This window comes from Cygnus olor, chromosome 13, assembly GCF_009769625.2.
Source record: "Cygnus olor isolate bCygOlo1 chromosome 13, bCygOlo1.pri.v2, whole genome shotgun sequence".
In the NCBI taxonomy this organism is placed as follows: Eukaryota; Metazoa; Chordata; class Aves; order Anseriformes; family Anatidae; genus Cygnus; species Cygnus olor.
In genome coordinates, this window is record NC_049181.1 from 3,065,358 (window position 1) to 3,092,986 (window position 27,629).

Sequence of the window (27,629 nt, forward strand, 5' to 3'; positions counted from 1 at the left end):
GGGTAACAAGTGGTTATTGCATTAGCCTTTCACCTTTTGAGATTTGAATTTAAGACCCGGTTGAGGCTGCAGTTAATGAAGTGGAGTGGTTTCATGCATTTTACTTGCTGCAATTATGAGTGTTTGCTCTAAAAGGTCTCAGGCTGGGCTAGCAGATATATTGCAGGTCAGTGCTCAGTTGCCAGAGCTGCGCTGAGAGCCTTACAAAATGCCTTCTTCTCTTGTCAGTTTTGTCCTTTGGTGCATTTGTAATCAGGAAGTTAACAAAAACCAAACCAAACAAAAAACACAGCCAGAGGAGGGGCGTTAGGTTTTGCTGTTGCTCATACCTGAAGCCGCTGCCAGTGTGTGGGGTGTGCAGGGAGCTGTCAACAAGTGGCTGGCAGGGAGGCTCGATGCAAAGACTGTGATTACAAAGAGCACGGTGATCCAAAACCTTGGCTGAACAGAATAAGTGCAGAATGGAGGTTTTATTCAAACTTCACCCACCATTATGACAAACAGTAAAGAAAACTAACCTAATTAAAAATGTGTATATTTAACCAGTTGCTTAAAAAGCCTTGCATGAATATGTTTCAGAGATTGTTTTCCAGGTCATAAGCTACCTTGTGTTGGCAGTTTTGGATGCTCAATGGTCATGGATTAAGCCCCTCCCCCCCCCCCCCAAAAAAAAAAAAAAGTATAAAACTGATTTAGAAGAAGGTTATATAAGTCAGTAGTGGGTTTAATGTTTTGTTTTGTTTTGTGTTGTTTTTTTTCTTGTAGTTTCTGAGAGATTGACTTGCGTGCAGGTTGTCTTCCTGTGGCTTCTCAGAGGAAAATTCTGTTAAGGCTCTGATCGTCCCGTTTTTGTGTGACTGCATATATATGAAGAAGGGAGCTGATCGTGGGCTGCGATGTATAGGCAGCCATACGAAAGCAGCTGCAGGGGTGAGGGAGTGCAATTCCGAGAGGCCGGGCCGTGCCAGGCGCATGGCGGGGCACTTTGGTGTGCCAACTGGGCTCCAGTGCTGGTGGCGGTGCGGGTGGACACTGCTGGTAGATATAGGCTGTTATAAATACATTCTTACTTAGATGGCAGCAGTAATGATGCCTTTAAAACACAATGTTTAGGACGTGTGCGAGCCAGGCTTAATTAAGAGTATATTAAAAAGCTGTCAAAAATACTGGGGAAATGTCCTAGTTCTGAGTGTGCTGCTTTCTGAGGAAACCCAGGAGAGGGGCTCGGCTTCCCCCGCAGAACTGGCGACTTTCTGGCTGCTCTGCGAAACTTCCCTCCGTGCTACGGAGGCCGTTGGCCCTCTGAGCTGCTTGCTTGAAGGCTGACCAAGGCGTCCGCCTTGAGCTGGCGCGCTGCGCTGGAAGGAAGGCGTCCTGCGAAAGCCGGCTGCTCGCAGGCGCGCCCGGGGCGGCGTGCAGGAGGCCCGGCCATATGGACGCGGCCTCCTCCGAGGTACCGGTGGGGCGCTGCTGGCAGCCCCGCGCCCGCGAAAGGCATCGCTTTCAAACATGAGTAATTGATGAATTGTGTGTAATATGCAAATGTGAATGCATAAATCTCCTGAATGACAGCTTAATTTATGTGAGCCTTTAAGAATGTGGGATTAGATTTTAATTAAATATCTTCAAAGGCACCCTGACTTATTCAGGTTTTTGGCTGCTGTGTCTATGAGAGTTGAGGAAGGGACGAAATCCAAAATTTAAGCATATTATTTATTGTTTTCCTAATGAATCATTGTTGAACAAAAGCGATATATGTTGATGTGTATATTTTAGGGACCCGTAGATAAATATGGCTATTACCAAATACAAGTGCCATGCGATTTGGCTGAGTTAAAATAATTAATGCAACTAATTCACTCGTTCCTTTCTGCTTAAAATGAGCAAGCGTCCAAGTAAAAGCCTGTGTAAATGCTTAGTTTAATATTTCAAATTCCAGAGGTACCTTAAACTGCTGAAAACAAGTATTTGCATTTTAAGTTACCTTTGCTGTATTGTTACCCCAGGCTTTTAGAGTTACCCTGTCTTTTTAGGGCAGTTAGAGCCAAGTCCGTAGCGTGGCTGCCTCAGCAAGTTTGTGGCAGCTGCGGATTAGCTACGTAGATTGGGCACTTGGAGGTACTGGAGCATAAATAGCACATGCCTAAGGCACTGGTCCTCGAAAGGGCAGGTTACGCAGGCCTGGCCCCAGCAAATGGCTTCGGCCAATTGGTTGCTGAAGTTGCAGACAGGAGCAATTCGACTGATGTCCGCAGAAGTGCAGGTAGCGCTAGCTCAGCCTGTGTTTCCGTGTCGTCTGAAAGAAGCAAAACCGATGTGATGGGAAGAGGATGACAGAAGAGAGCAAGAGATTTTTGCGTGGAATTCAAATGTGTGGAAAAGGCATACTTAGACCTTAAAAGTGACATTGACTTAAAATTCTTTTTAAAATTCTTTTTAAAAAGAGGCAATTAAGCTAAGCAAAATAACTACTCCCTCTACCTTGATCAACTGTCTAAAATGATAAAGCACAAAATGATGTTACCCCTTCATGAAGAGCTTTCATTTAAACAAGGAAAGCCATGGTAAATAACAAATGTCAGCATGAATTTGTAGAATCATGTCCTGAAACACTGCTCGAAACAGGTGAAAATCTATGTACTTATGATTGACGTTTTGCTAAACAGTTTTAAAAATGTTTTGTTTTTCATGGTACTTCGATCCGTTTCTGAATTAAACATATTCATTAAAAATGCTCTTATCCACATTGTGCCTAGGAAGGCCCAGTAGCACTGTGGAAGGCAGGGCAGGGAAGGAAGGCAGAACATTTGATACACCTGAGACTTCCCTGCTGTGTGCTAGGGATGGTCAGTAGCGGTAATTAATGCAGGAAATGAAATTATGGTTCATCACAGCAGAGAAATTTCTTGTGCGCCCTTCCACTTTTCAGATTCAAACACAGTTTTTCTATATCTTGTCTGTAAACACACAAAAGGAAAAGCAGATAATTTGGAAATAAGATAGATACATATTTATTTTCTAAGTTATACTAAAAATATTTTTTTTCAACAAGTGTGATGCTCCTTAGGTACTCAAAATTCATCTAGCATTTCCAGTTTCTGAAATGTTCTCTGCGCACTACCCTCACGGCGCAGGTTGGATCCTTGCAATGAGACCAGAGGTTCCAGATCTCTGTTTTGGGTCAGGAACTCTTTGAATTTGTCACCTGCATCACCTTCTGCGCAGGTCCCTGGTGCTGGTGCAGGGGTAGAGCCAAATTGTCTTTTTCTCCATCAGTTCCTGTGAGAGAGTTTTTTGGGGTAGCAAGAAGGTGCTGGTGCTCTTTCTGGCAAGAACCAGGTAAAAGAAAGAGCAGGAGCTTTCTTGGGGGAGGTATTTTGAGGCAAATAGTTGTGGAATACTGATCAGTCAGCATAGATGCTGGGTAGAAAGGCTAATGTGGAAAATTTAATTTTAGCCATGTATTATGCAGGGTTTTTGTTGGAAATAACTTTGGTTTTAGCTACACGACTTTACTCTTCACTCCTAGTGTAGGTCAAGTTTAAAATAGGTCACTTTCCTAAATTCTGCACAGCTCAGGCATGCTGTGTTTTTTGATTTTTGGCGCAAGTACTGAGCTGCAGCCTCTGGTCAACTGTGTTCCTGCGCGCCTGTGTTCTGTGCATGACGGTTGGAATGATTTTTGTTATCTGTATTAGAGCTTACTATCTGAAAGCGTTGGCTGTTGTGTAAACCATGATAACAGATGACAGAACGAATTTACAGTTGCTGTAATTGCAATATTTTTTAATGGCAATAAGTAAACAAAATCTCTCTCTATGGGGCTTCTGTAGTATTGAGACTTACGGACCAAGAATTTTTTGGAAGGGGTGTAGTGACTGCAAGCAACAGTGAGAGAGATTTCTGCGGTTCGGTAAGGTTTCTGGTATCCAATAACGATATTTCCCTCTTTTAAGAAAAAACTTGCTGAAGAGAAATGTCACCCTAGTCAGGGATCAGAAGTGCGCTTGGAAGGAGTTCAAGAGTTTGAGGAATAGTTTCATCAGGTGGTGTAATGCCAAAGTTTAACCATTGTTTAAATTTTTGATTTTGGTAGGTGGGCCTTTGTGATAATTGTCACTCTTCTTTTGCAGCCTCTGTTGCATCCTTCTGGGCCTCCTATATTTCACAATATCTCCCTTACATGGTAGAATCTGGGGGGATTAGCTGAAGGCAAATTATTTTCTTTACATCATCAAATGTCTTACATTTGGACACGGTTGAATAATGTTAGTTAGTTGGTTTATTACAGCATTATTTAATTATGTTGACCTGTTCCACTAGATTAATGTTTCCTGTAATTATGTCTGCATTTAAAACTCCAACTTTTAAAACTTTGATACTAAAATTCTGATTAAAATGTCTGTATAGATAACAGTGTAGTACTGAATTCCATTTCTTTCTGGACATTTTTCTAAAACCAAAATGTTGTTGTAGATCAAGAGCTATTTTAAATCAGGAGATTGAAAAAGTCCAGAAAAAAATAACCCCAAAACACAGAAGGTGATATTGGTGGAAAATATAAATGTAAATATATATATATATATATATATATATAAAATCTTTATCTTATATATATAAACAAAATTCAAATATAGAAAAGAGAAAAGGCCATTGCATTTTTTTTTCTGAACAGCTTTGTGTTGATTCTCTCATTTTTAATTTTGTCCAATGTCTTGGACAAAGTTTGGAAATGGTTTGTGTAAGAGGATCGCTTCTTTGTGAAGCTCTCGGTAACGTTGAATCCTGATAATTAATGGAAATTTTAGGCTCCTGTACAATATGATAGGTCAAAATATCTACTAAAAATGCAAATCTTAAAAATATATGGCAAAATTGTTTGGACTTGAGTGTGCCCATCAGTCATCCATTGTGTATTATTTGGCTGTAGAGGTTGAATTGATGTCCAGTTTCATTTTGCTTGTTTTATGTCATTCTCAGATGCCCTTGTCTTTCCTTTTCTGATATTTATATAGTATGTGGATAAAGCTCATAATAAAGAGTGCAGGCACAAGTGCTTCTCTCTCCCAAAGACTTTCAGAAACGGAGGTCTAATATGTTTAACTGATTCAATCTCAGCATCAATTTATAAGGCAGTATGCATGTACTGCAGTTAGGTCTACTTGAATAATTTATGATGGTCCAAAGTTTAATTCCATTAAGAAATGCACACAAGGATAATCTTGGAGTTCTTCCTTGGTGCACAGACCTGTAAAAAGAATCTGTGTCTTACTCCCAGGAGCTTTGAGGGTTACAGCATTTTATGGGGTCAGTCATGTTCAAGTAAATGATAACATTTCTGTCAAACCGTAGAGAGCTGTGCTTTAGTGGGGATTAAGAGAGAGCAGCATTTGGGATACGATGGAAGAGCTCTGTTTTCGAAGTGCGTGATCACAATCAAACTCTAATTGAACACTATTGACTAATTGAAAAGGTATGATTCGTACACTGTTGGAAAGCACTTAAGGCTGTTCCAAAGTTAAAAATGAGCATGCTGTAGGGAAGTAATATAATAATAAAAATGAAGTCCTTTCCACTTATTTAGGAAAGCGTGTGCTAAGAAATGAAAATAGGAAAAATTCTCAAGGCTTCATAATTTTTCTTCTTTGTTTTTCCTAGAAAACGTCTCTGTCCAATGACAATAAAAATCAATGGGTAAATAAACACGATGAGAACATGCTTACCAAGCACCAAACTTTGAGATGTTATGAAAAAAAATTGGGCTTACAATGAATTACTGAAAAAATGTTCTTGTACTTTTTCCCTTGAGATTACAACGGTGCAACCTAAGCAGAATTTCATCCTAGACAGATTTTATGTGATTTGAAAATAAATGGCTTCTGATGTATTTGAAAAAGAATCAGGTTGTGTACTTTACACTTCTTCTAATGTCAGTTAGTCATGGTAGAGTAATGCTTTAGAATGACTGTGCTCTTTTAAGTATCACTGGAAAATAACCTTTTCACTTAGCTAAGAAATTTATTCTGTTGTTAATATTTGCTTTAGGAAAAGCTGTACAATCAAAGCTAGGAAGCAGTAGTGAGCGATACTGAAGGAGAAATCGGCAAGTATTCTAGCATTGCTCTTCTCAGAACGTTCTGAGAAGGGAAACCAAATTTGTCATAACGTCATTATAAAATACTGTGTCCTGTGCAAAAATCCAGACCACACAAGTTTTAAAGCTAAAATACCTCTTCAGGTACTCTGAAATACTGGCCACAAGTACGGAGTGGTGAAATCTCCCCAAAGGCTGTTTTTTCAAAGCTGCGTGATCAGGGCAGTGAAATCGTAGCCTCTTCATTTCACTTGCCAAGCTCAGCCCTAGAAGAGGCCTGTGGGGATCTGGGACATCCTCTGCCTTTATACCATTTCTGATTTAAAAGAAGTAAGTTGATCTTCAGAGTGCCACTGGACCAGTGCAAAAAGGAAAGTTGTGCATTTTTGCTGATATATTCCAAAACTGCTAAATTTTATTCTTTTATTTTGAACGTTCTTTTCTTGTCTCCTGTTTACCACATAGATAGAATACAGAAATGTAATTCTTAATCTGTCATTTTAAATCACCTCTTTCTTAGACTTAATCATTTTGATGGCTGCGTTTTCAATTCTCTCTAGCTTGGTAATCTTTCTTGTAATTAGGTTGTTTAGAAATACACATGCAGTTCCAGGTATAACCATACAAGAGCAGATGAGTTAGGGCAATTTCTTCCTTTTCTGACATGATGCTTCCAGGCATGCAGCCCAGCACAAAGTTGGATGTTTTCCTTGCTATATCACATCTGCCTAATTTGCAATCTCTTAAACGTCCCTCAGCTTATTACCATTACAGATGTTGCCTCTCTTTTGGAGAGCTACATTTTCATTAATTTTGCTTTTTTAAAAATAAAATTGAATCCATTTAAAGGTTTTTATTCATTCACATCTCTTTGAAAGCTTCTCTAATATTTCCATTTTCCTGTCAGTGACGTCTCTTCTGTGAGTTTTTTTTTTAAGTTTTCTGCTTTCCATTTGGATTGTTTATGATAGTATTAGATTGAGTTAGAGCCAAATCAATTTATTGCTGAATCTTCAAGGTAGCTCCTCTCTGTATCATCGTTCACTCCATTTCAGTCCATGAGTGCTCACATCCATACTAATCTTTTATTAGAGCAAGACACTCTATTAGTTGTTTTTTCTTTTTAAATTATAGTCTAAATGTATTGAATCTTCTTTTTTCTCCCATACATCAATTAATTCTACAAGTCTGTCTTTGCAGAAAGATTTTATTCTGCTTAATGGCAATGCAACTGTGTGCTGTCAGCAGCTTGAGATCATTCTCTTCTTACTTTTTAACTGTTTATCGGAAGCAGAAGTTACTTCTTCAGGTTGGAAACTTCCTGGTGCTTAGACTGGGACACTAACAGAACAGATTTTCATGCTACCTTATCTGGATTCCTTTAGAAGTATATATATATATTTATGTATATATATTTCATTAAAAGCTATTTTTAAAATTAAGGAAAAAGAATTAATTGACCTGTGAACTAATTACATTGCTTTAACTAAAATATCCATTTATTTTATTATGAAATCATCAGTTAAAAAGACTAATTAGGGGAAAAAAATCTTGCGGCTGTTGAGTTTTGCACTAAGGGGATAGATTTGTTTTTCTGTATTGTTGATGGGAATTAAAGTTGTCCCCTCATGATCTAAGTTGCAGCAGAGTGAATTTTTCTGTTCGTAGTTATTTGTCTGTTCGCAAGTCTCTGCAACACAGGCTTTAAAAGATGATCCAAACACCTCTTGACTAGAAACAATGCTTTCCAACTTAGTTTTGTGAGGTCATAATGTCAGAAAATGCTAACTAAAAACCTGCGTTACTTTGGTGTCTGTAAGAGAGTAAGTGGCAATTAAGTTTCTGGTGTTCCAGACTCTGTTCTGATTGTTCCAGACTCTGTTCTGATTCTGAAAGTTGCTGATACTACTTTTTCTAGTAACACAGAGGAAAGATAGCTATTGCTTATCTTCTGAAAGTTACTAAAACAAACAAACAAAAACAAAAAACCAAAAACCTAACTCTTAAAACGCTTAAATTTCAAGGGAAGAAATGTATATCTAAAATAATAGAAATTGGTAATAGTGGGACACGTGATTTAAACCATGTGAACAATAGCAGTCCAGGTGACCATCATTGTGGAATTAAGTTAAGCAGCTGAGTGTATTGTCAAATTTGACAGTCTATTATGTGATATTTGGTAATTGTCATGAGTTAATTATTCTCAAGCAGAGAATACTACTAGAAATACAACTACTTTATAGTACTACAGCCTGGGTGTCCGATAATGCAGCTGGTTCATTTTCACATAGTGGAGACTTCTTAGCTAATTTTTCTACAGCTTTAAAAAATACCTTAGTGTTTTCTGGAATAAAGCTAAGTTGGAAATTCTGTCAGCCATTTATTCCAAGGCGATTACACCAATTTGAGAATGTCAACAATTACACAGAACTCACGTTTAATTAGTAAAAGGGAAGCACCTGTATTTTTAAAGGAAGAGACTCCAGGATTAGACTGTACAAATTTAAGTCGTAACAAAAGACAAAAATGAGCATATTATTCATCCTTGGGGAAAATCGGTCACTGGATGGGATCAGTTCACGGGAAAAAATGCAACAAATAGTTCTTTTTGCACATGGTATCTCCATGTTTTTGTACTGATGCATATCAGTAATGATGTTTACAGCTCCTTTGTCTGTCCAGCAGCAAAATAAAAGAACTGAGTGCACTTTGGATGGTTAGACAGACCTGTAAAACCCTCACTTTTATATCTCAAATTTTCCACTTGACACATCATTCCAGGCTGAAAATGTGACTTTTTATTTTCTTTAAATCACTTTCTTTAAACCACCATCTGGTCGAGGCATTAAAATAGGCAATGTTACTCTTACAGTTTTCTTAAGGACCTTTCTTTTGATGTTAATTACACATTTATAATTATATTCTTACAAAAAGATTTGGAAAGATTATTCTTGGTAACAGACCTAAGGTGAAAACCTGCTGTTTTAATGTGTAAATTATAATGTGTGCAGTTGCGAAGAGTGGTTTTGTGATTGCTCAGGTAAGCGCAAGAATCTAAAAGAGCTGTCAAAGAGTTTGCACTCTTAAGGGGCTAATGTTCATTTAAAGGCAACTCATAATATGCTGTGCCTGAAGGCTAAATGAGTAGTTTAATTTAAACACAATCGCTAACTTTGTAGAAGCCAGATAAAGGAAACAATTGTTCCTCAAACAAAGTTAGCAAAATGCAAAAAACAGCCTCACTTTGATGCCTGTTTAAAATCATTAATTTTCCTGTAAGTTAATGTAAATCAAGGATTAAACAGAAACTGTTACCGTCTGACCCTTATAAACTAAACTTCTGTGTGGCTCATCTATTTGAAGTCAAATCTATCCATACATCTAAACAGGAAACTGAATGAAAACATTTTTTCTTTCCATTTCCCATGTCCTGCAAACTTTTTCAAAAACTATTTCCTTTTTAAATTTAGTCTGCATACTTCTAAATCATTTTTTTTCCTCTGTAGTTTTGTAAACTTATCACCAGTTACTCTACGGAGTGCCATAAGCGGGTGCCCCTTGGGCACTGCATTTTACCCTGCTGTAAATGTTTCTGATGGTACTTATCCTTGCAAGGGGGTTTAGGACTCTGGGAGGGATCCAAGCTTGTGTTTGGTCTCCTAGACAGCGTGCAGGTATCAGAACTGCGATCAGGTGGACTTCGTGACTGCTTTGTAAGTGGCAAACACGGGGGGTTCAGGATTACAATTCCTACCTGCAGTTCAGGGTGATTTCCACCCTGTTGGGCTCGATTTATCTGTCTGTAATGACAACGATCTCTAGAAAATACTTTGAGCTCTACAGGTGAAATTACCATAAATCAGATTATTACTATTATTTATCTGCTGCAAGGATAAGTTACATCACAGCTCTCCTGCGAATCACTTAGGTTTGAGGATTGCTGACAGCGTTCTGAGGCTTGTTTTCTCCCTCCGTCCTCCAATGTGCTTATTCACTGACTGAAATCTGGCGAACCACGTTTCATGCAAACCAACGGGAGGTATGCAGGGCTCCTAAGCTGTGGGCAGCGGTGCTCGGTGTATGGCTGTACACGGCTGTTTTGGTTGCTTACCACTGTTTCTGTTCTCTGCTTGCATGGCTGTAGAAATAAAAAGAGGGGAAGTTGTAAATGGCTTTCGTTATCGCCCACACACGATAATTTTGAGGTATGTGCCTGTGCAGTCCCAGCACGAAGGGTGCACCTGGATCTTCGACTGTCGTGGTACCAGCAGTTCCTGCGCCATGTTGGCCGTGGAAAATGCAGTCCCACATCTGTGTCCACCTAACTTAAATGTATTTCTGAAGAATCCCATATCTGTTGTTTGGCAACATAATTATTCCGTGAATCTTTTAGAAAAATGGCCCATCCCTAAAGGAACAGTGTATTCAATGTGAGAGATGTAGTGTGTTTTTTTCTTTAATACATGGTTGATGAAGTATGTAAAACCCAGTGCTTTTGGAAAGAACTCTCATGCATGAGCAGTAGTATACAAGCTTTTTCTTAAAGACACGATGATAAGGAAGATGCTAGGACAGCAAATTCCTGCCATTGACAAAGGAGGATCTATTACAGAATGTGGAGAGGAAAATGTAGAGGAGCTTTTGGGGCCCTAATAGTTGGCACTTCATTGTATGCGTTTAGCAGGAAATTTGACAAATTGTGTCTTAATACAGGCTACAGGTTTCCTATTTTTTTTTTCCGTAGTTCGCCAGATTTCAGTCAGTGAATAAGCACATTGGAGGGCAGCGGGAGAAAACAAGCCTCAGAACGCTGGAACTGGCACTTGTCAAACATACAGCGTAGAAACAACATTTAGCACATGTCAGACCCGTCACCTTTTGAAAAAAATGCCTTTTTTTTTTCAGTTGATTAAATAAAAGTTGTATTCATCTGCATCCTTGTTACCACATAAGATCTGTGCATAAGATCTCTGGGACTGGTCCTGTGGAAAAGGCTAACAAACTTACTCTGCTTAGCGGGATAAATGATTGCAGTGCTAATGCATGATCCCACTTGCACTGAAAGAAAAAAAAAGGGGGGATTCTTTTAATGATTTCAAGTGTAGCAAGATAGGGTTGAATTTGGCTCTGGACCAGATAATTTTGGTGATGTTAAAACACTGGCCACAGCAATGATTACAACATACGAATACAAAAGAAGCTTTATTTATACTTTACTTTTTCTTTCATGTTTCCAATCATAAAAATAGATTTGTGTTATTAGAAAAGAAAAATTTTACTTGGTGTGCTCTGCATGCTGGGAGGCATTAAGTATTTCCTTTTTATTAGGGGAAATGTGTCACAAGCATTTAACTCAGATAAAAATAAATGAAGATAAAACTAATTTAATTTTAGAATATTTTTTTTATTTGTTGAACAACTGTTGTTTTAAAATGGATAGCCTGCTGAGAAAGAAACAAAGCCACTTCAACAAAGCAGGAAATCAATAACCACAAGAAAGCCTAAAGAAAATTAATGCATATAGTGTGAGCAAGTGACATAGAATTTTTTTTTCCTGGTGTAAGAATGGTAATAATAGAAGGCACATGGGGTGGATGAAAAGCATGATAGAAATATACACAGAAAAGATGTGCTCCCTATTTCTATTTATAAATAATGACCTCTGTGTTACAGTATTTAAACTTTGAAGGGGCTAGATGGTGGTTTTCTTCCTGATTTCCCCACCCCCTAGTCCTAGGTAAATATTTATGCTTGCAAAATTTAGTAGGCTGGCAGCCATGGAAACGTATGTCTTTCATTTATCTCCAGGAAATCTGGTTACAAACACTCTTTTACTTGAATTCTTTCAGTCTTTTTCAACAGCTTTTTAAAAAAACATTTTTACTAAGGAACAGTGAATTGAGCAGATGATGTATGTTTGTTCTATTGAAGTCGGTGGCAAGACTATATTTGCTTGTAGTAGGAGTGGGACTGTACTTATACAGTCTCTTGCCATACAAACCAACACACATTTCATATTTTCTGTCTTCTTGAAGCCAAGCTAGATGTTGTTTGTTTGTGCTGAGGGAGGAGGAAGTGGATGCTAGTAGGTTAATATAGTGCATACTTTGGGGCAGAGACAAACTGCTCAGTCTGAAGGGAGATCGTTTTAAAAAATCAACAGCAGGTATGACTTCTGTGATAAACGACTGTATCTAATCTAGGAAATATTTTATTTCAGGAAATCCCTGAACCTGTGAATAACTTATGTGCCTTTTCAGTGCCCTGAACTTACTGTGGCTTTTCCTGTAGTTCGTTTCTTGCAGATTTTCTCATCATGTACGACACGGCCTGGATGATTTCCGAAGGTGCATTTGCAAAATGACATTGTGTTTCTCTGTCAGTGGCAAAACAGCTGCAGCTGTGGTGAAAAGGGTCGTGGGTGTGGGTTACGTCTCTGGGGAGCCGTCAATAGAAAAGCAGACAAGCTTTTGGTCACAAAAGTACTTCTTCAAGTCGCGTAGCCAAATCAGTATTATTCAAAGCTAACTACGAGCCGAGAATAATTATTCTCACTCAGATTAGATATGCATCTGTTAGACCACCTGGGAGAAAAAGGGTAAATGCTCCTGGTGGAGCGGAGGGAACGTTGGCAAAAGGGAAGGAGCGAGGCTGCAATGTCAGGGAGGGAGCGAGACCCGCTGCTTACACAGCGCGGCATGGAGAGGTCGGGCAGGAATCCCCTGTCAAGAAACCAGTGACTTTACTGAGTCCGTGTTTTTGGTGCCCAGCTGAGTTACAGATTCTAGCTGAAATGTGCTCCTTGCCATATAATGAACTCTGAGCCTGGCCTGACTCAGAATCGTAGGGTGCAGCATGGTTTTCACAATCATTTCAATCATCTGCTATTATAAAGAGTTTTAATCAGGTAAAGTTTGTGTGTGTTTGTGTGTGTGTCTGTGTGTGTGCACATGCACACATGCAAAATACGGCAAATTTCTAGCATTACTGCAGGGTAAGTCTTGCTTAACATAATTGATATTACTGTATTTTTTTTTTGAGGTAACAGAGGAAATTCAGTGATAAAGCTGTTGTATATGAAGGTGTGTATATGTATACTCCTCTCCTGCCTCTGCTCAGCCCCTTTGCTGACCCACATGCTGTTACAGCAGCTGCAGTCCTGGTGGCATCTTCTTCGAGAAAGTTCCGAGCTTCTTCACTAGCCACGTGGCATTATTGAGATAAATGGTGCAAATGAAGTTTACTAGCATATTATTTTAATCAGGGTTTTGGCAGTTTAAAAATCACCTTGGAGGGCAAGGTTCCTGACCTCTTTTGGGGAGTTTTTAACTTCAGGGGCTATTTTTCAGACTTCAGGCTCTGTTCCTAAACTTGTTCCTAAAGTCAGAACCTTTGAAGTCCAGAGACTTACTGAGATAATACCTACCAGCCACCATCATAGCATTTCTTAACTATCCTGTTACTGCTTTAAAAAGCTTCTCTTTTATTCTGCATTGTTCAGGCATTTACTTTGTAATAATTATATTAAGAACTTTTCCATCCAGAAAACAATCATTACAGGTACTTTCCTTAAATTAATTGCCACATTAAAATTTGAAAAGACACATGAAGATCTTCTCTTTAGAGTTGTTTTTGGTTGGTTGGTCAGCGTATTTATTTGAGAATCACATTTGAATATCCCTAATACAAGCAGAGGCATTACTGTGTACCTTAGTGATAGTTTTTAAGTCACTTCCATGACATGTGATGTGAACATTTGATGGACTAGCTGCAGAATTTACTGATTTCTAAAGATGTTATTTGTTTGGTCTGACTCCATGCATGTGGAGAAATTTTCTGTTGAGTGAGTTCTTCACAACAGGGGGAAAAGGCAAGCAGTACGTGGTGGCTGAAAAAGAACCTTGGTGATACAGCAATGACGGCCGATTTTTGGTAGTAGAAAAAGTCATTGCATGATCGATTATTAGAAAAAATAATAATGCAGTGGATAATCCGTCACTTGAGGCCTTAAAATGAAAACTAGATGGCCCTCTGAGACTTACGCTGTAGTTAGTCCTCAAAGTGAGAGCCTGAATCAGGATTGCACTCTCAAGAAGGACAGGGTTTATGATTTTAGCTCACAGGAGAGAAGTCCTTGTAAGTCTCTGAAAACAAAAAGAGAATCGTGGCTAAGAATTGTCTGGAAGATCTGAGAGGGGAATTACACTGGTGTGGGTCGTTGTTGCCACAGAGCTATCCACCAAAACGCCTTCTGCAGGCATGTGAAGGGGCACAAGGAGAGGTAGCCGGGTTCTGAGAACATCCCCACGAATTCACACAGTAGCAAGGATTGTCCTTCAGATGTGAGCAGGTACTTCTGTGTCTGGAGACCTCGCCAGGTGCCTGTACGTAGGAAGCTATGCATAGTTCTACCTTGAACTGAAGGAACAGCATTTCGTGTGTGCAGATACAGAAGGAGCACAGAACCCAGTGTGGTTGCATCCTGGGGTCATCCTGGCAGCGCCTTCCCCCTGTGCTTTGAGGGTTTTATGGTCAGGTAGGGCTCGTGTGAGCAGGGCTGTTCAAACGGGGCTCAGTATACAGGGCTGGTCCTGGTAGCATCTTACGATATCCTTATGATAACAGGGAGATTATAAAGATAAATGTGAGTTTTGAAAATTTTGTTTCTGCCCTTTATGTATTTTCATGGTCCTAAAGGTTTGTGTTTTGTTGATTAAAAATACTTTTTCTTTTGTACGTTTGCAGTAGAAATAGTAACCTTGTTTATCTCAGTAGCCTGCAAGTTAATTGAATATGGCCACAAAATCTGGAAATGTGAAGCAATGTGGTACTTACCTATATTGCCTGTTTAATTTCACACTGTTCCGGGACCACCAGCTAACTAAAGGAGATTTTCCATGTTGTAAAGGTTAACCTTCAGATGTTTCCTTCTGGATATAATCACAGAGGCTCGTTTTGATTGCTGTGAACAATTCTTCTTTTCAACATCGATATAGGTGCAAAGGGTGCTGTAGAGGACTGTTTCGATGTTCTTTCATTTGTTATTCTTTGAAAGATGAATTTCTATTTTCTAAGCCTAAAGTTTGAAGAGTCTTTGCAAAATTGTGAGCACACTGAACCTTGTAATGCAGAGATTAAAAACAGTTAAAGGAAGAGTAGTTTCCCATTGCATCAGAGTTGAATTGCTATGAAAATATTGTTCTGCTGCACTACAATATACCACTGTTATGGAATTAGCTATCATCTTATGTGGGTTATTTGTTACAGAGTGCTGTAAATATGTCAAGTGCTTCCTATTAGATTTTTGTCTATAGATAATGGGCTTAAACAGTCACATTTTTTACAAGCTTTATTGAATTGAATCTTAAGGAGATACAGCTTAGTGGAAAACAGCAGTATTTCAAAAACCTTTCTTTATAATGTTCCCCTAAATTGGCATTGCATTCAGATACAGGTCAAAAGTAAAACTTGTAAGGATCTGATATAATTCAGGCATATATGACAAATCATGAGTGTTTGTAATAGATGATGATTCCTTGCTTTGAAAGTATCCTTGCAAATAGTTGTAGTAGTATGTATGTAGAAACTATAGTGTAGTGCTTGAAAAAATTGGCGCTAAATTAACTCAGATGAAAGCGGATTTATAGCTCCTGAGTGTAAAGGCATATCTTTGTACTGGGTCGGACTGTGCACCACAGTATATGTTCGGCTTCATCAGTGAAAGTGAGTTTCCTCTTGCCCTTTATCATTCACTTTTCACTTCAATATTTATTTTTTTTTTAGTCTCTGAGGTAAATCCTGAATTTTTAATGCAGATAATTTTCTCATTCAAGTATTTCCTTTGTAGGTGAGATTGAGACTGTTTGTTGTCACCGTGCAGTCCTCACACGTTGCTTATCCCAAGAGACAGTTGGTGATTCAGTCCCGCAGTCCTGGTTTCGGGACCTGTGTCTTCAGGGAGCGATGGCTGGGCTGAGCGATGGCCTCAGCCCCGGGCAGAGCTTGCTGATGGCCCAGAAATTGAGCTGCCAGCTGGGGAAGGAAGCCCATCAGGCTCTGAACAGACACGCAGTAAATAGTGGCAGGTAGCAGAGGCCTATGTGGTCCTGTCCGTTTGTCCATATGCTGGAATTGAGGGTTACTGAAAGAGGATTGCTAACATTTTCTGTAGCTCTTTGAGGAAAGTAAGCCATTAAGGGCTTGGCCAAGTAAAACCTTTATTCTGTCCATGCCTTTGCTGACATAAAATGTGGGCTGGTTGGAGTGGAGCTGCGTTTGCTCCCATGCGGTCCTCATTTCCTGCCTTGACGTCCATTCACATCAGTGCTGGGCTTCCAACCTACAGCTGAAATAATTGTAAACACGTTTTTAAGGGGGCTTCCTCTTACAGAATGTAAATTGCATACTAATAATGCCTATAATTTCCAGTGGTTCACAGCTTTCACTGGATCAAAATACACTAGTATTAGCTGAGTAGCTAGGTTGAGGTTTGCAAAGCTCATTATCATTATGTACTTGGCAATATCTATGAGGTATCTGGCACTTTCACATTTGGTTTAGCTGGACATCTTGGGTGAGTATTGTTTTGAAAACAAATCTGGAATTTAAATTTGTGGTTCTGGGTATATAGTTTGTGGCACGATTTCAGCATAGACAGGCTCTCTCCTGCTAGGCTTAGTCTAGCAAGAGAGGGCAACAGTAGCAGTAAAAAAAACACAGCAGCAGGAACTTTGTCCCACTGGATATGATCTCAAGTTGCGAAGTGAACTGTAGTTTGTCTGTGCACTGCATCTTGACTGATACAGTTACTAATTTAATGTATTTATATTAAATTAGTGTGTGTATACGTACATGTGCTGTAGTCACGCTTTCAATTTCGTTACTGACATACCCTTTAATTGAGCTGGTGCGGTGTGTTATAGGCCTTCCATCTTGTGTACAGCTGTGAATCACCACAGTTTTGAGATTTGGTGATTTATTCCCCGTTTTCATGTGACAAGTGTTATTGGACAGGGAAAAATTAACAGCAGGAATGTTGAAGCACTTTTTATATCTTCAGGCACAGTCATAAGTAATTCAGAAAGAGTTACTCAAAGTTTTAAATCCGAAAGAACCAAATATCCTTTTTGGCTTAAAACTTTGAAATGCCTGACTTAAGAAAAAGTTTAACTGCTTATTTCTGAAGTAAGAACTAATCACCTGTTCTCTAATACAGCTGAAAAATAATAGCATTTGAATACTAGGAATTAAGATAAATGTTCTGCTGTAGACCTAAACAGAAGTTTTAAATAACGTAATCAGTAAATAACCAAAAAGTCCTGTAGACCATGGTGGGGATAAGACTTGGAATAGCTTTACAAAGAATGTTATCAAGGTATTGACTCTTTCAGTCTTATATTTTTAGGAAAGTTCTCTAGCAGGGTTTTTAAATATATCTAGTTAGAAAGTTATAGGGTGCTCATTTAAATTCTATATTTAAATGTAATACAGTTAAAAACAGGTAGTCCTGAATTTGTGATCTTTTCTTAAGTGGTACATAATAGACTACATTGAGATATTTGAAGAGACGATGATGTTTTGCAAAAAAATAGTTCAACTAAAGATTAGATCAATTTATATTTCTCTATGCTCATCCAGTATTTTTCCAAATAGCTTTATTGAGGATGTTTTTGTGGATCAGACCCATATTTGTTTTTTAAAATAAAATTGAAATCTTGTATTTATTCTGTACCTGAAGACCCCTTAATGTCGTAGGCAAAGAAATGCCTGTCCTGTCTCATACTGTAACTAAACTAAAAGCCAAAGATAAGTGCTAATGATAATTCTCATTCACATTTACTGCAGGAGGGGACTTCTGCTTTTGCACTTCTCAAAATAGTTAGTACTCAGTTACTTATTTATGGGAAATTTAGATGTCAACTCATTGGAGAATCTCAGCAGCAGTCAGCTGTGAAACTTAGGGGAGAAACAAACAAACAAAAACCCAACAAACCAACACTCTTCAGTCTTTCCTGGCCCTTTCTAGTAAAGAAAAGCTTAGAAGTGTGATTTTAGAAAATTAAGATTACAAAAGAAAAAAAAGTGTGCAAAATGGAACTTAGAAAACATTAAAATTTTATTTATTCTCATTGATTGCAAGGTCATGGTTTGTGAACATTTGGGGTTAGAAGTACTGTAACTAGGTCAAGTAAATGAAGTATAAAATAGCTTCACAGTTATACTTTCTGTCAGGTGAGTAGTCAACCCTTAAATTGTCTGTTCCATCACCTTTCTCTCTTTGACAAAGAAAAAATTTAATGAATCTTTATCAAGAAAATGTCAACACTGGTATTAATAATTGGAGATATATATGGACTCACTTGTGGAAAATGCAGACACCAAGAATTTGCTGTGGGCTAAAAAAGGCAGAATAAAGCACAACGCATTGCATCTCCTCTCCTGGGCAGGTGGCTTTCTCAGGCTTGTTAGGGAAGCCAGTGCTCCCAGGAGGTGCGAGGTGTAGCTTGGCATCTACTAAGTAAGTATAAAGCCAGATTTTAGGTTTTGGAACAGAAGGTTTCTCTGCTCCCCAGAAGCACTTGAGGGAGGCGCAGGGTAAAGGGACTTGGTTTGCCAGTCACCTGGCTTGTTTTCCAGGGGCACCAACTTGCTGCTGTTTGGTGTCTCACCTTGATTGCATGTATGTATCTGCCAAGCATAATACTGTCTGTAAGTCCTTTCCAAGTTTTAGAGCATCACAGACATGGAAATGTTGGGATGAGCAGCCTGCCCCCCCTGCACTCTGCCTTACCATACCTCGTGTGGAAGGTGTGGAGGCAGTGCCCTGAGCTGTTCGTCACAGCCTGTGGGTGCCCGTCCCACATTTACAACTCTCATTTTAAAACACCTTATTGCATAATATGACCTATTAACCAAGACAGTGTGCTTCTCTTTTTGGAGTTTTGGAAGCAAGTGTCGTTCCTTGGTTATGGCATGAGGTACATTTTGTTTTTGTCTCACTTGTGGTAAATAATTTAGAGCAATTTTCTGCATCTTTATAGATAATATTAATAACGTTGGGTTTGGAGGGCTCCGTGTCAAGTGCATTGAACTTGACCATGCCATTTCTAACCAGTACATCCTACCTGACTCGTATTGACAGGAACTGACCAAGTTGAATTCAGTAAGCTGTTTATTATTATTATTATTAAACAGTGTCACTTGACTTTCTCTTAAGCAAACTAAAAGAACATGCTTCTCATGAAAATGCGATTTAAAAAACAACCGTACTGAAAAACCATGCTGAGAAGATGTTTGCTGTGAGTTCAGATCAAACTGGAAGTATGGGGGCTGCTTTCAGTCTGCTTCTAGGGCTTCAGTAACTGTTTGTTTGATGAATATATATATATGGTTATTAATCTTAAAGAGAGCACCAAGGTGGCAGGGTTTTCAAGCACACTGGAGAGCAGCATTAGGATGCAAAGTGATATTGAGAAAATGTAAAGGTTCTCTTAAATGTTTCAGTTCAATAAGGACAAATGCACCCTAAAGAGGGTCAAGTTATACTGTTTTTAATTATAATTTGGGTATTAGCCATGTACCTGTGTTATCTGTATAATATGCTTAGGGAGTGAAGATCATGAAGGTATAAACACTAATTTTATAAATTCCATCAGTATGTATGAAAACCTCACAATGGCAAAATATAACAAGTCCTCAAAAATACAAAGTGCGTCTATGTCTGCTGAGCTGATAACAAAAAGTACCTTGCTCAAATGAAACAAAGGAAAACTAGGGGTAGATGTCACCCTCCTTTCCCCCCACAAAGCTGTCCTGATAGGAAGGCTGGCCTGAGCACTGGCGTGGATTGCCTAGGGATGTCATGAAACCTCCAGCACCGAGTGTTTGCAGAGGCAGGCTAGACCAGCATTTGTCAGGAATGATTTGAGTGTTCTTGATCCTGCCTTGGGGCAGAGGTAGAGAGAGCAGGTGACCTCCTGAGGCCTATTTCAGCTTTATGAGTCTTTGAGTGAACCCAGCAATACTGACACCCCAAAGGCTGGTGCCACTTCTCTTGCATTTCGCTGTTGCCTCATAGTCTGCAGAGTCTGACTGATGGCTTCTGTCATATCCCAGTGCTTTACAGCAATGTATAACTGCCGAATTGATGTATTTAGCAAAAAGAAAAAAAAAAAAGATATCCAGCTGGATGTGTGGTGGTTTAGTTTGTTTCTGCCGTGTTGTATTCTCCAGCATCCCTTCTTGGCAAGGGAATTGCCTCCGAGATTACTCAGATCTATGTTGGATTTTCTCTAAACTGTGATTTTTAGGAAGTACTCGATGATACTGTGCTACTTTACATTGTTAATGGTAAAGTTGATAAAAATGCAATATTCCACTTTAATCCCGTCTCTAAAAAATTCAGTGGCATAAAGGAATCTTTTTTTCTTTTTGTAACATGTAACACCAATTCATAATGATATGAAACTCCCCAGTTTCCTTCTGTCTGCTGAAGGGAGAAAGGAGCGCGCTGAGCCCCTTGGGAGATGAGCGGCGGCTCGCCTCGTGCCAGCGTGGGTACTGTTTTATGAGAGGACCAGGTTCTAGTTATCAGCTCGAACAACTTCATGTATGATTAATGTTAATTGCCCATTTTGCATGGATGACTTTTTTCCTCCTGCTGAATTGGCTCTTGTTGCCTTTGATGTGGCTGGCGATCCAATGTCCTGCAATGGTTAGACAAGTGATCAGTTTGCCAGCGCTGAGAGGAGACAGAATCAGGTTGCTGCGAGGTCAGAGTTTGCTTCTCCTCTTAAACACTGAAAGGTCAAGTAGAGTTTAACTACCATTGGCATCTTTGAAATGTTGTAATAAACGCCAAAGCAAGGAGATTATTTTTAATCCATGCTACAAGTAAAATCTTACGGTAATAAAAGGAAATAACTTAAACTCAAATTATCAAGAATGTTATGTTTATTGATAAAGACTTCAAAGAGTACCTTTCACAGTCTTTGAGGAAAGCAAAGTTGTAATTTGTGGTTCCTGTTTGAATTTCAAAAAGGCAACTAAGGTTGTTTGGTTTTTGGTTTACTTGTAAGCACTTGCATCAGTTACTGCCACTATTATCGGGGCAATTTACACAATGCGTGATACAGTACTTCTGTATTTCTCCTTTAAACCTGATAAAATACGTTGCTATTGAAGAAATGTGTGATGAGAGCTAGCGTAGCATATTTTTATACCAAATAGCTCAAGTCTCATGGAATCAATAATTAATTTATTAACAGGATATCTTTTGAAAAAACAAAATCAGCAGTCCTTGCTGAACTGTGTACTGCCAATTCATAAGTAGTTGATGACAAAAATGAAAAGTGTAATGGTAAAATTCAAATCTTAACGATCAAAGTATTGGGTACCTCATCTATCACAACTTGGAATAAATATATCACAGAATGTGTCATATCTCATTGACACTGCAAGACATAATGCTTTCCCTTGTTATCTAGCTAACTGCCAACTCTACAAAGTTTATAGGCTGCTAAGATAATGTGCTGGTGGTAATCCACTTCAGTTGCAGAAATATGAAGTACTGTTGAAATATATTTCTACTTGGTTTATTCTTTGCTCTCAAGAGGATAGGATACTATTTCAGTTCCTCTAAAGAAGCCCGGAGAATGAAAAGCAGAACATCAGGATAAATTATGCTAAATGGTGGACTAGACCCCAGAGGAAATCATGCTTCTGTGGTACAGTATTCCTCCATTTATCTTACAAATGTTACATCTAATGTTAATTTTGTAAAGGGAAAGCATTCAAAGATTCATCTGATTCTTTTAATAATAGTTTTAATGTTATAGTGTTATTTGTCAAACTCATACCATCACAATTTAGTTTTTCAGTTGTGACAGACCATTCATACAGAAAATATTTAGGGCTACTAATACATAACATTTTATTTCACAAAACACAAATAACCTAGTAATTAAACTCCAAAACTTAACAAATAATTGCCAGCAAGCAATTACCATTCAATTAAAGAGTAATTACATGGTTATTTGTGCCCTGTAAAATAAAGCATTACTGAAATCAGTAACGCAATCAATATTTTAGCAGAAACAGGATGCTGCAGTGATGGACCTTTCAACCTGTGCTGATTAAATTGTCATCCAAATAACAGTTTCCTAGTTAAATCACCACATGTTTATTTGTCTTGATTAATATGCAAATTCACTTCTGATTCTAGTAAATCTCCTCTGTTTGGAAGCACAAAAGTAAAGTACTGTCATACATCAACAGTGATGTGCTCTATGTTTCCACTGATTAATTATATTTTACAAAGTGTTGATCAATTTGTGCATTTTAAAAATATAGTTGTCTATAATGAGAGTAAAATAGAGTTATGAGAGATGGAGCTGATCAGTAACTTTAAGAAAATCACAAAGATAACCTTATTCTGTGTTTTGGTACAAACTAAAAATCCTTGGGATGTTTAAGGTATATATAAACCTTTGAGAGGAAAACCAATAACGTTGGATCTCAACAGGCGTGGAAACTAAAGGAAGAAACAGACACTAATAAATGATTTCTCATCGTTTTACTTTATATATATTTAACTGTCAAATATACTGGTTAAAATGTAATTTATTCTCTGACAAATTTCATTCCAAGCACAAATCAGAAATGAGCAATATTCAGATCATGTTGTCCCAGTAGTTCATTGTTCTCTTTCAGATTTAGCGCCTTTTTGGCAGGGGAGGGAGGATGACAAAAACTAAATAACCATAGCCTGAACACAGGTTAAAACCCCAAACTTCCAGTCATCTCTAGGAAAGACACAAGGTTTTTTTTTTTGTGGTGTTTTTATTTTTTAGAGATAGTAGTAGAATTTTTATCGGTATAGACCTTGAGCTGGTCTAATTAGTCTTTATGTTATAAAAATAATATGATTACCAAATATGCTAATGGAGATGGTATTCTCTTTTAGACTTCATGGTCTTGACTTGTGACAATAACTATTCTACTTTAACACTAAAATATTTTTAAGTGATACCTATAAACTAGCAGTTTCTAACTAATCTTAATTGAGGATTAAGTCGTTTTCCATTCCTAAAGGCAAATATATATGGCAAATGTAATATTTATGTAGGAATTTTAGAAATTGTTTGAAGCTTATCGTTCAGATTTCTGCTTCCTTTGTTACCAATGAGGAAAACTGCATTTCTTCACTATATATAGCTTTCTTGAATGAGATAAAGGAAAAAGTAAAGAAGAAACCACAATTTTATGTGAATGAGAGTCAGTCAGCTGTAAGTAGCACCCAGCCTTGAGGTCTTGGTTTAAAAGCTAGCCTTAAGTTAGAGACAGAGGATTTTGATTTTGTTTGAACAGGTTCAGCTGGGAACAATTAAGTTCAAATTATTGTGTACACGACTGTAAATTTAAGATCAGAATCTGGGCCCAGATAGCTGCTGTGTTATAGAAGTATTTGCTAAAGGGGTGTGACCAGGTTAGACGTAAGCATTTTGTCCAGAGCCTGTCAAAACGGCTCTGTCTTGTTGCAGCGGTGCTCGCCGTGCTGTGGTGTGTAGGCCGGATGGACGTGTGGTCGGGCAGGGCTCTGAAGGGCCTGGTCAGGCCTGGGCTGAACTTCTCTCTAGCTGTCCTGTAAAACTTTTTCAGTTCTGGACAATGCATACAGTTCAGTACATAATCACAGGTTGGTGAGTTTCACTTCTGCTTGTAGTGTGTGCTGGGAAAAATTTAAAGACCTGATGCGGTGAAGCTGCGTGCTCTGATGGTCTGCTCAGAGTCACGAGAGTCGTCGAAGGAAACAGCCGTCCGCACAGTGGCATAACCGGGAGTGAAACTCCTTGTCTCCCCTCCTCTCCCTCTGAAAACCCAAATTATAAATGACGTGTTTCTTCGTCAATTCTTTTAAAACTGTTTGATTTTTAGATTTATTTTTTTTAAATCTTATTTTTTAGCTTAATATCAAGATGCAGAGGTTTCTGCAAAAGAGTTGTTGATATTTGAGCTTGAGAAGGGAATGCTTTGTAGTTTTCTGGGTTGAGCTCTTCTCCTGGAGAAGGCTGCTAACTTCAGGTGTTTTACCTTTGTACTTTTTTGCAAATTCATTAAGTGCCAACTAAGCAGTTCCAGATGCATGTGTGTGCACAGTCTTCTGTAAATCGAAATTGTAACAATTCTTTTTTATTTAAAGGCTCCGTAGACAAGCCTAATAGTATCTGCTAGGCAATATTCTTATGAAGTAAGTGAATGATTTCAGCAGGTGATTTTAATAGAGAACCCATATGTGCATCTAACTTCCCGTGAAACTCATGTACTCTTATTTTAGGTTTACCTTGTTACAGCCTAGTGAGTCTGGGCTTCTGTAGGAGGCTGTACTGCATAGCCATCATAGTATGATAAACAACTTAGCATAAAAAAGAAAAATGAAAAAAAGTACTGAATAAAATGAAATACAAAATGGACTAACTTGAAGATTAAAAAAAAAAAGGATGGAATAGTTTCATAGAGACAAAATAATAAACTGAAAAAAATGATTTTGTGCTACTTTGATGTACAGTAAAACAAAATAACACTAGCACACTGTGTGAAAAATGAACAGGTTAATGGTACCTCTGTGTAGTGTTGCTGGAAGTTGTCTTCATTTAAACACAGAGTTTGTCTTACATTGATGGAGGGCTTTGCCACTGTGAGTTGATAGAGTGAGGTTTAACTGAAATTTCTTTGTGGACTTGAAGTCATTTTGGAAATGCTCTCTATTCAAACCTCATTCATTGTTGCAGCATAGTTATTTTACACAATGTTTCACTGTATTTTGTCAAATCCTCTATTATTCAACAAAGTAAAATTTGTTTTGATCAAAGAGAAGCTGCAATACTTTTACAAACACTAGGAGGCTGTTATTTTTATTACTTGGCTTGGGAAAGTTGATTCAAATGGTTCTTTGCTCCGTAAATCTGTATTATGATGGCAGCTGTACAGGATGATTTCATGTATGCATACTGATTTAAGGGATAAATGTGATAGCTGAAAATACATAAATGTAATGTGAATATAAAGATCTTTAACATTTTGGATTAAAAATCAGAATCATAATTCGTAAGATGGTCAAGGCATGCTGAGTTTTTGCTGGGTTGGGCTAACATCCTTGGTTTAACCTTTCTGTAGTAATCAGAAACACAAGTCAATCCAAGAACATAAATAGTCAGGGTTGGGAAAGTTGACTGTTAAATTACTACTGCATCTTCAGAAATAGACTGTTACCTGCCGTGATTCAGAAGGTGGAAATTATTATCATAAAGATGGTGTTGTATTGTAGGTTTCCACTCCTCATCGTTAGGCCGTGTAACTTTTCGGTCTTGGATACTGCAGGTGCATGGCTTCAGAGCAGTTACTACTGAGACCCCTCTCCATTCATGACCTGTAAGAAGTGGGAAGCCCTGGATAAAGGAAAAGCTTGGCCAGTGTATGGATTGTAGAGGTGCCTGTAGGTGTGCCTCCTTGAGGCCAGCCTGGACGGGCAGGCTGAGATGCCTGGTCAGCCCTGAGCTGGCCCATAGCAGTTGCTGGAAAGAGCACGGCTACATTCATGTGAGCCTGAGCACATAAATTCTGGTGGACCCAATCTGAATAGCTCTGGTGTCCCTCTAGTCATTGCATCATTAATCTACAACCCCTATAAACCACAGTTTGTGAGATGAGTAATGCATCTAGTTGCATTTTCAAGAGTTCACCAATGTGCACGTGAATTTCTTGAGCTCCATTTTGCAGGCAGGAATATTAAGAAACAAATATTAATTACCAAAGCAGTGGCATTGTGGGACTAGAAATACGGATTGCTTTGTTTTTGGTGTTTTAGTGCTGGTAAAATAAATGTTTTCTAGTCGTTTGTGTGACTCCGAACCATGATTATGTAAACTACAGGTGGTTTTCAGCAGTTTACTGATAGTTCATTTGAAATCTGTACAGTTCTTGTTGTTCACTTAATTGACTGGCTTATTTTTATTTTTTCCTAGGCAAGAATTTCTAATGTATTTTTGTGTATTGTTGATGTTCATATGTTATATAAATCAATACCATGCGTAGTAAGCAAATATTTCAAAAATAAAATGTGTTTTCATTTATGTTCTTATTTTATCAGCTCACGACCAGGAAGACCCCCCAAGCGTTCCCTAGGAGTTGCGATACAAGAAAATGCACGTCTTCTGCCCCATGGAGTTCCAGGTCTCTTATCACCAGGACTTATCTCTCCGACAGGTAATAAAATCCATCAGATGATCAGCCTCATCTCTTCATACTGCACAGCAGTTAAAATAAACTAATATTGATCTAACTGCCTTGTCCTTCAGGGCTTTTTCAAGCTTTACCAGAGGTTACATTATTGGATTTTTTGAGTGTTCATGAAAATTCTGTTTTGTTGCTGCAGTGACTGAAATCTAATGGATTTGTAATTTAGTCCTTTATTAATTGTAATTTCCTTACAGGAAATTCCATTAAATGTGTTATTTTAGTAAAAGAAAAAAACCTGATAAAATGAACTATTGTCTCAGAGAGCCCCATAGCATGCATTTCTTCCTTTCAAATGCATGTGTATTTTAGTTCTCATGGGATATGAACAGTGTGGCTAATGTGTATTGTATTGTAACATCATTAATGTATGCTGGGAAGATAGCAAAATGCTTGTATGAATTGTAGAAGAAACATTCAAAAAGCAGATAAGTTCACATTGCCACAGTGGATTCTATTTTAATAATCTGCATTAAATATTTTAATATGAAAAACAGCAGAAAAACATGTGAAATAATAAGCAATCCCTGAACATAATTTAATGCATATATTTTATTCCACTTCATTAATTTATTAGTAGAGTTTAAATTAAATCTTGTGCTATCTTGATGAGTGTTTTAATTTTTTATTAATTGATGTGTGCCAAAGACAAGTAAGTTTATTTTGGTAATAAAATCAATAGGATACAGCTGTATTAGCTAACTATATTCCTAAAAGTAATTATTTAAATATTCAAGAGGCTTAGCAATTTTAGGATTACTGTCAAAGTCCAGTCTAAATATATTGTATCTCCATAATAACCAAACTTATTAAAGTATTTAGCAGAATACAAAGTCACAGAGCAACTTACTGGAAAAATAGAATTAAATAAGTGATTTTCAGGGGAATAGTGATTCTGGTCTTGATCTTGCAGATTACTCTGCTTGCTAAGCTTGTTGCACTGGGACTAAGTGCCTCAGTGGGTCCCAGTGTTCAGGGACGTAACAAAGCTGAGATCTTGAACTTCTCCAACAAATCCAAGTGTCATGAAGATTTCACAGTGAACCAATAGCTCTTATCACTGTGGAAGTAGAAATAAATATTCTTAAGCTGTAGTGGTTAGTATAAGTATAAAGCGTTTTACTACACTTAGATGCCACAGTCAAGCTAGTGCAACTTCACATACTGTAAATACGTGTAGCAGGGATTTACAATTGTCTGTTTACTCTTGTGAGCAGTTAACAAATGAGGTTTTTAGTAGCTT

At 38.1% G+C, this 27,629-nt stretch overlaps 1 protein-coding gene across 2 annotated transcripts in view; it reads left to right on the plus strand.

The window, feature by feature from the left end:
- Positions 1 to 27,629, plus strand: part of DACH2 (dachshund family transcription factor 2) — a 289,576-nt gene that overhangs the window by 122,878 nt on the left and 139,069 nt on the right. For both annotated transcript variants that reach the window (XM_040572461.1, XM_040572460.1), the window contains exon 2: positions 26,241 to 26,356. In XM_040572461.1, the coding sequence (XP_040428395.1) occupies positions 26,241 to 26,356 (116 nt within the window). The remainder of the gene's footprint in view (positions 1 to 26,240; positions 26,357 to 27,629) is intronic.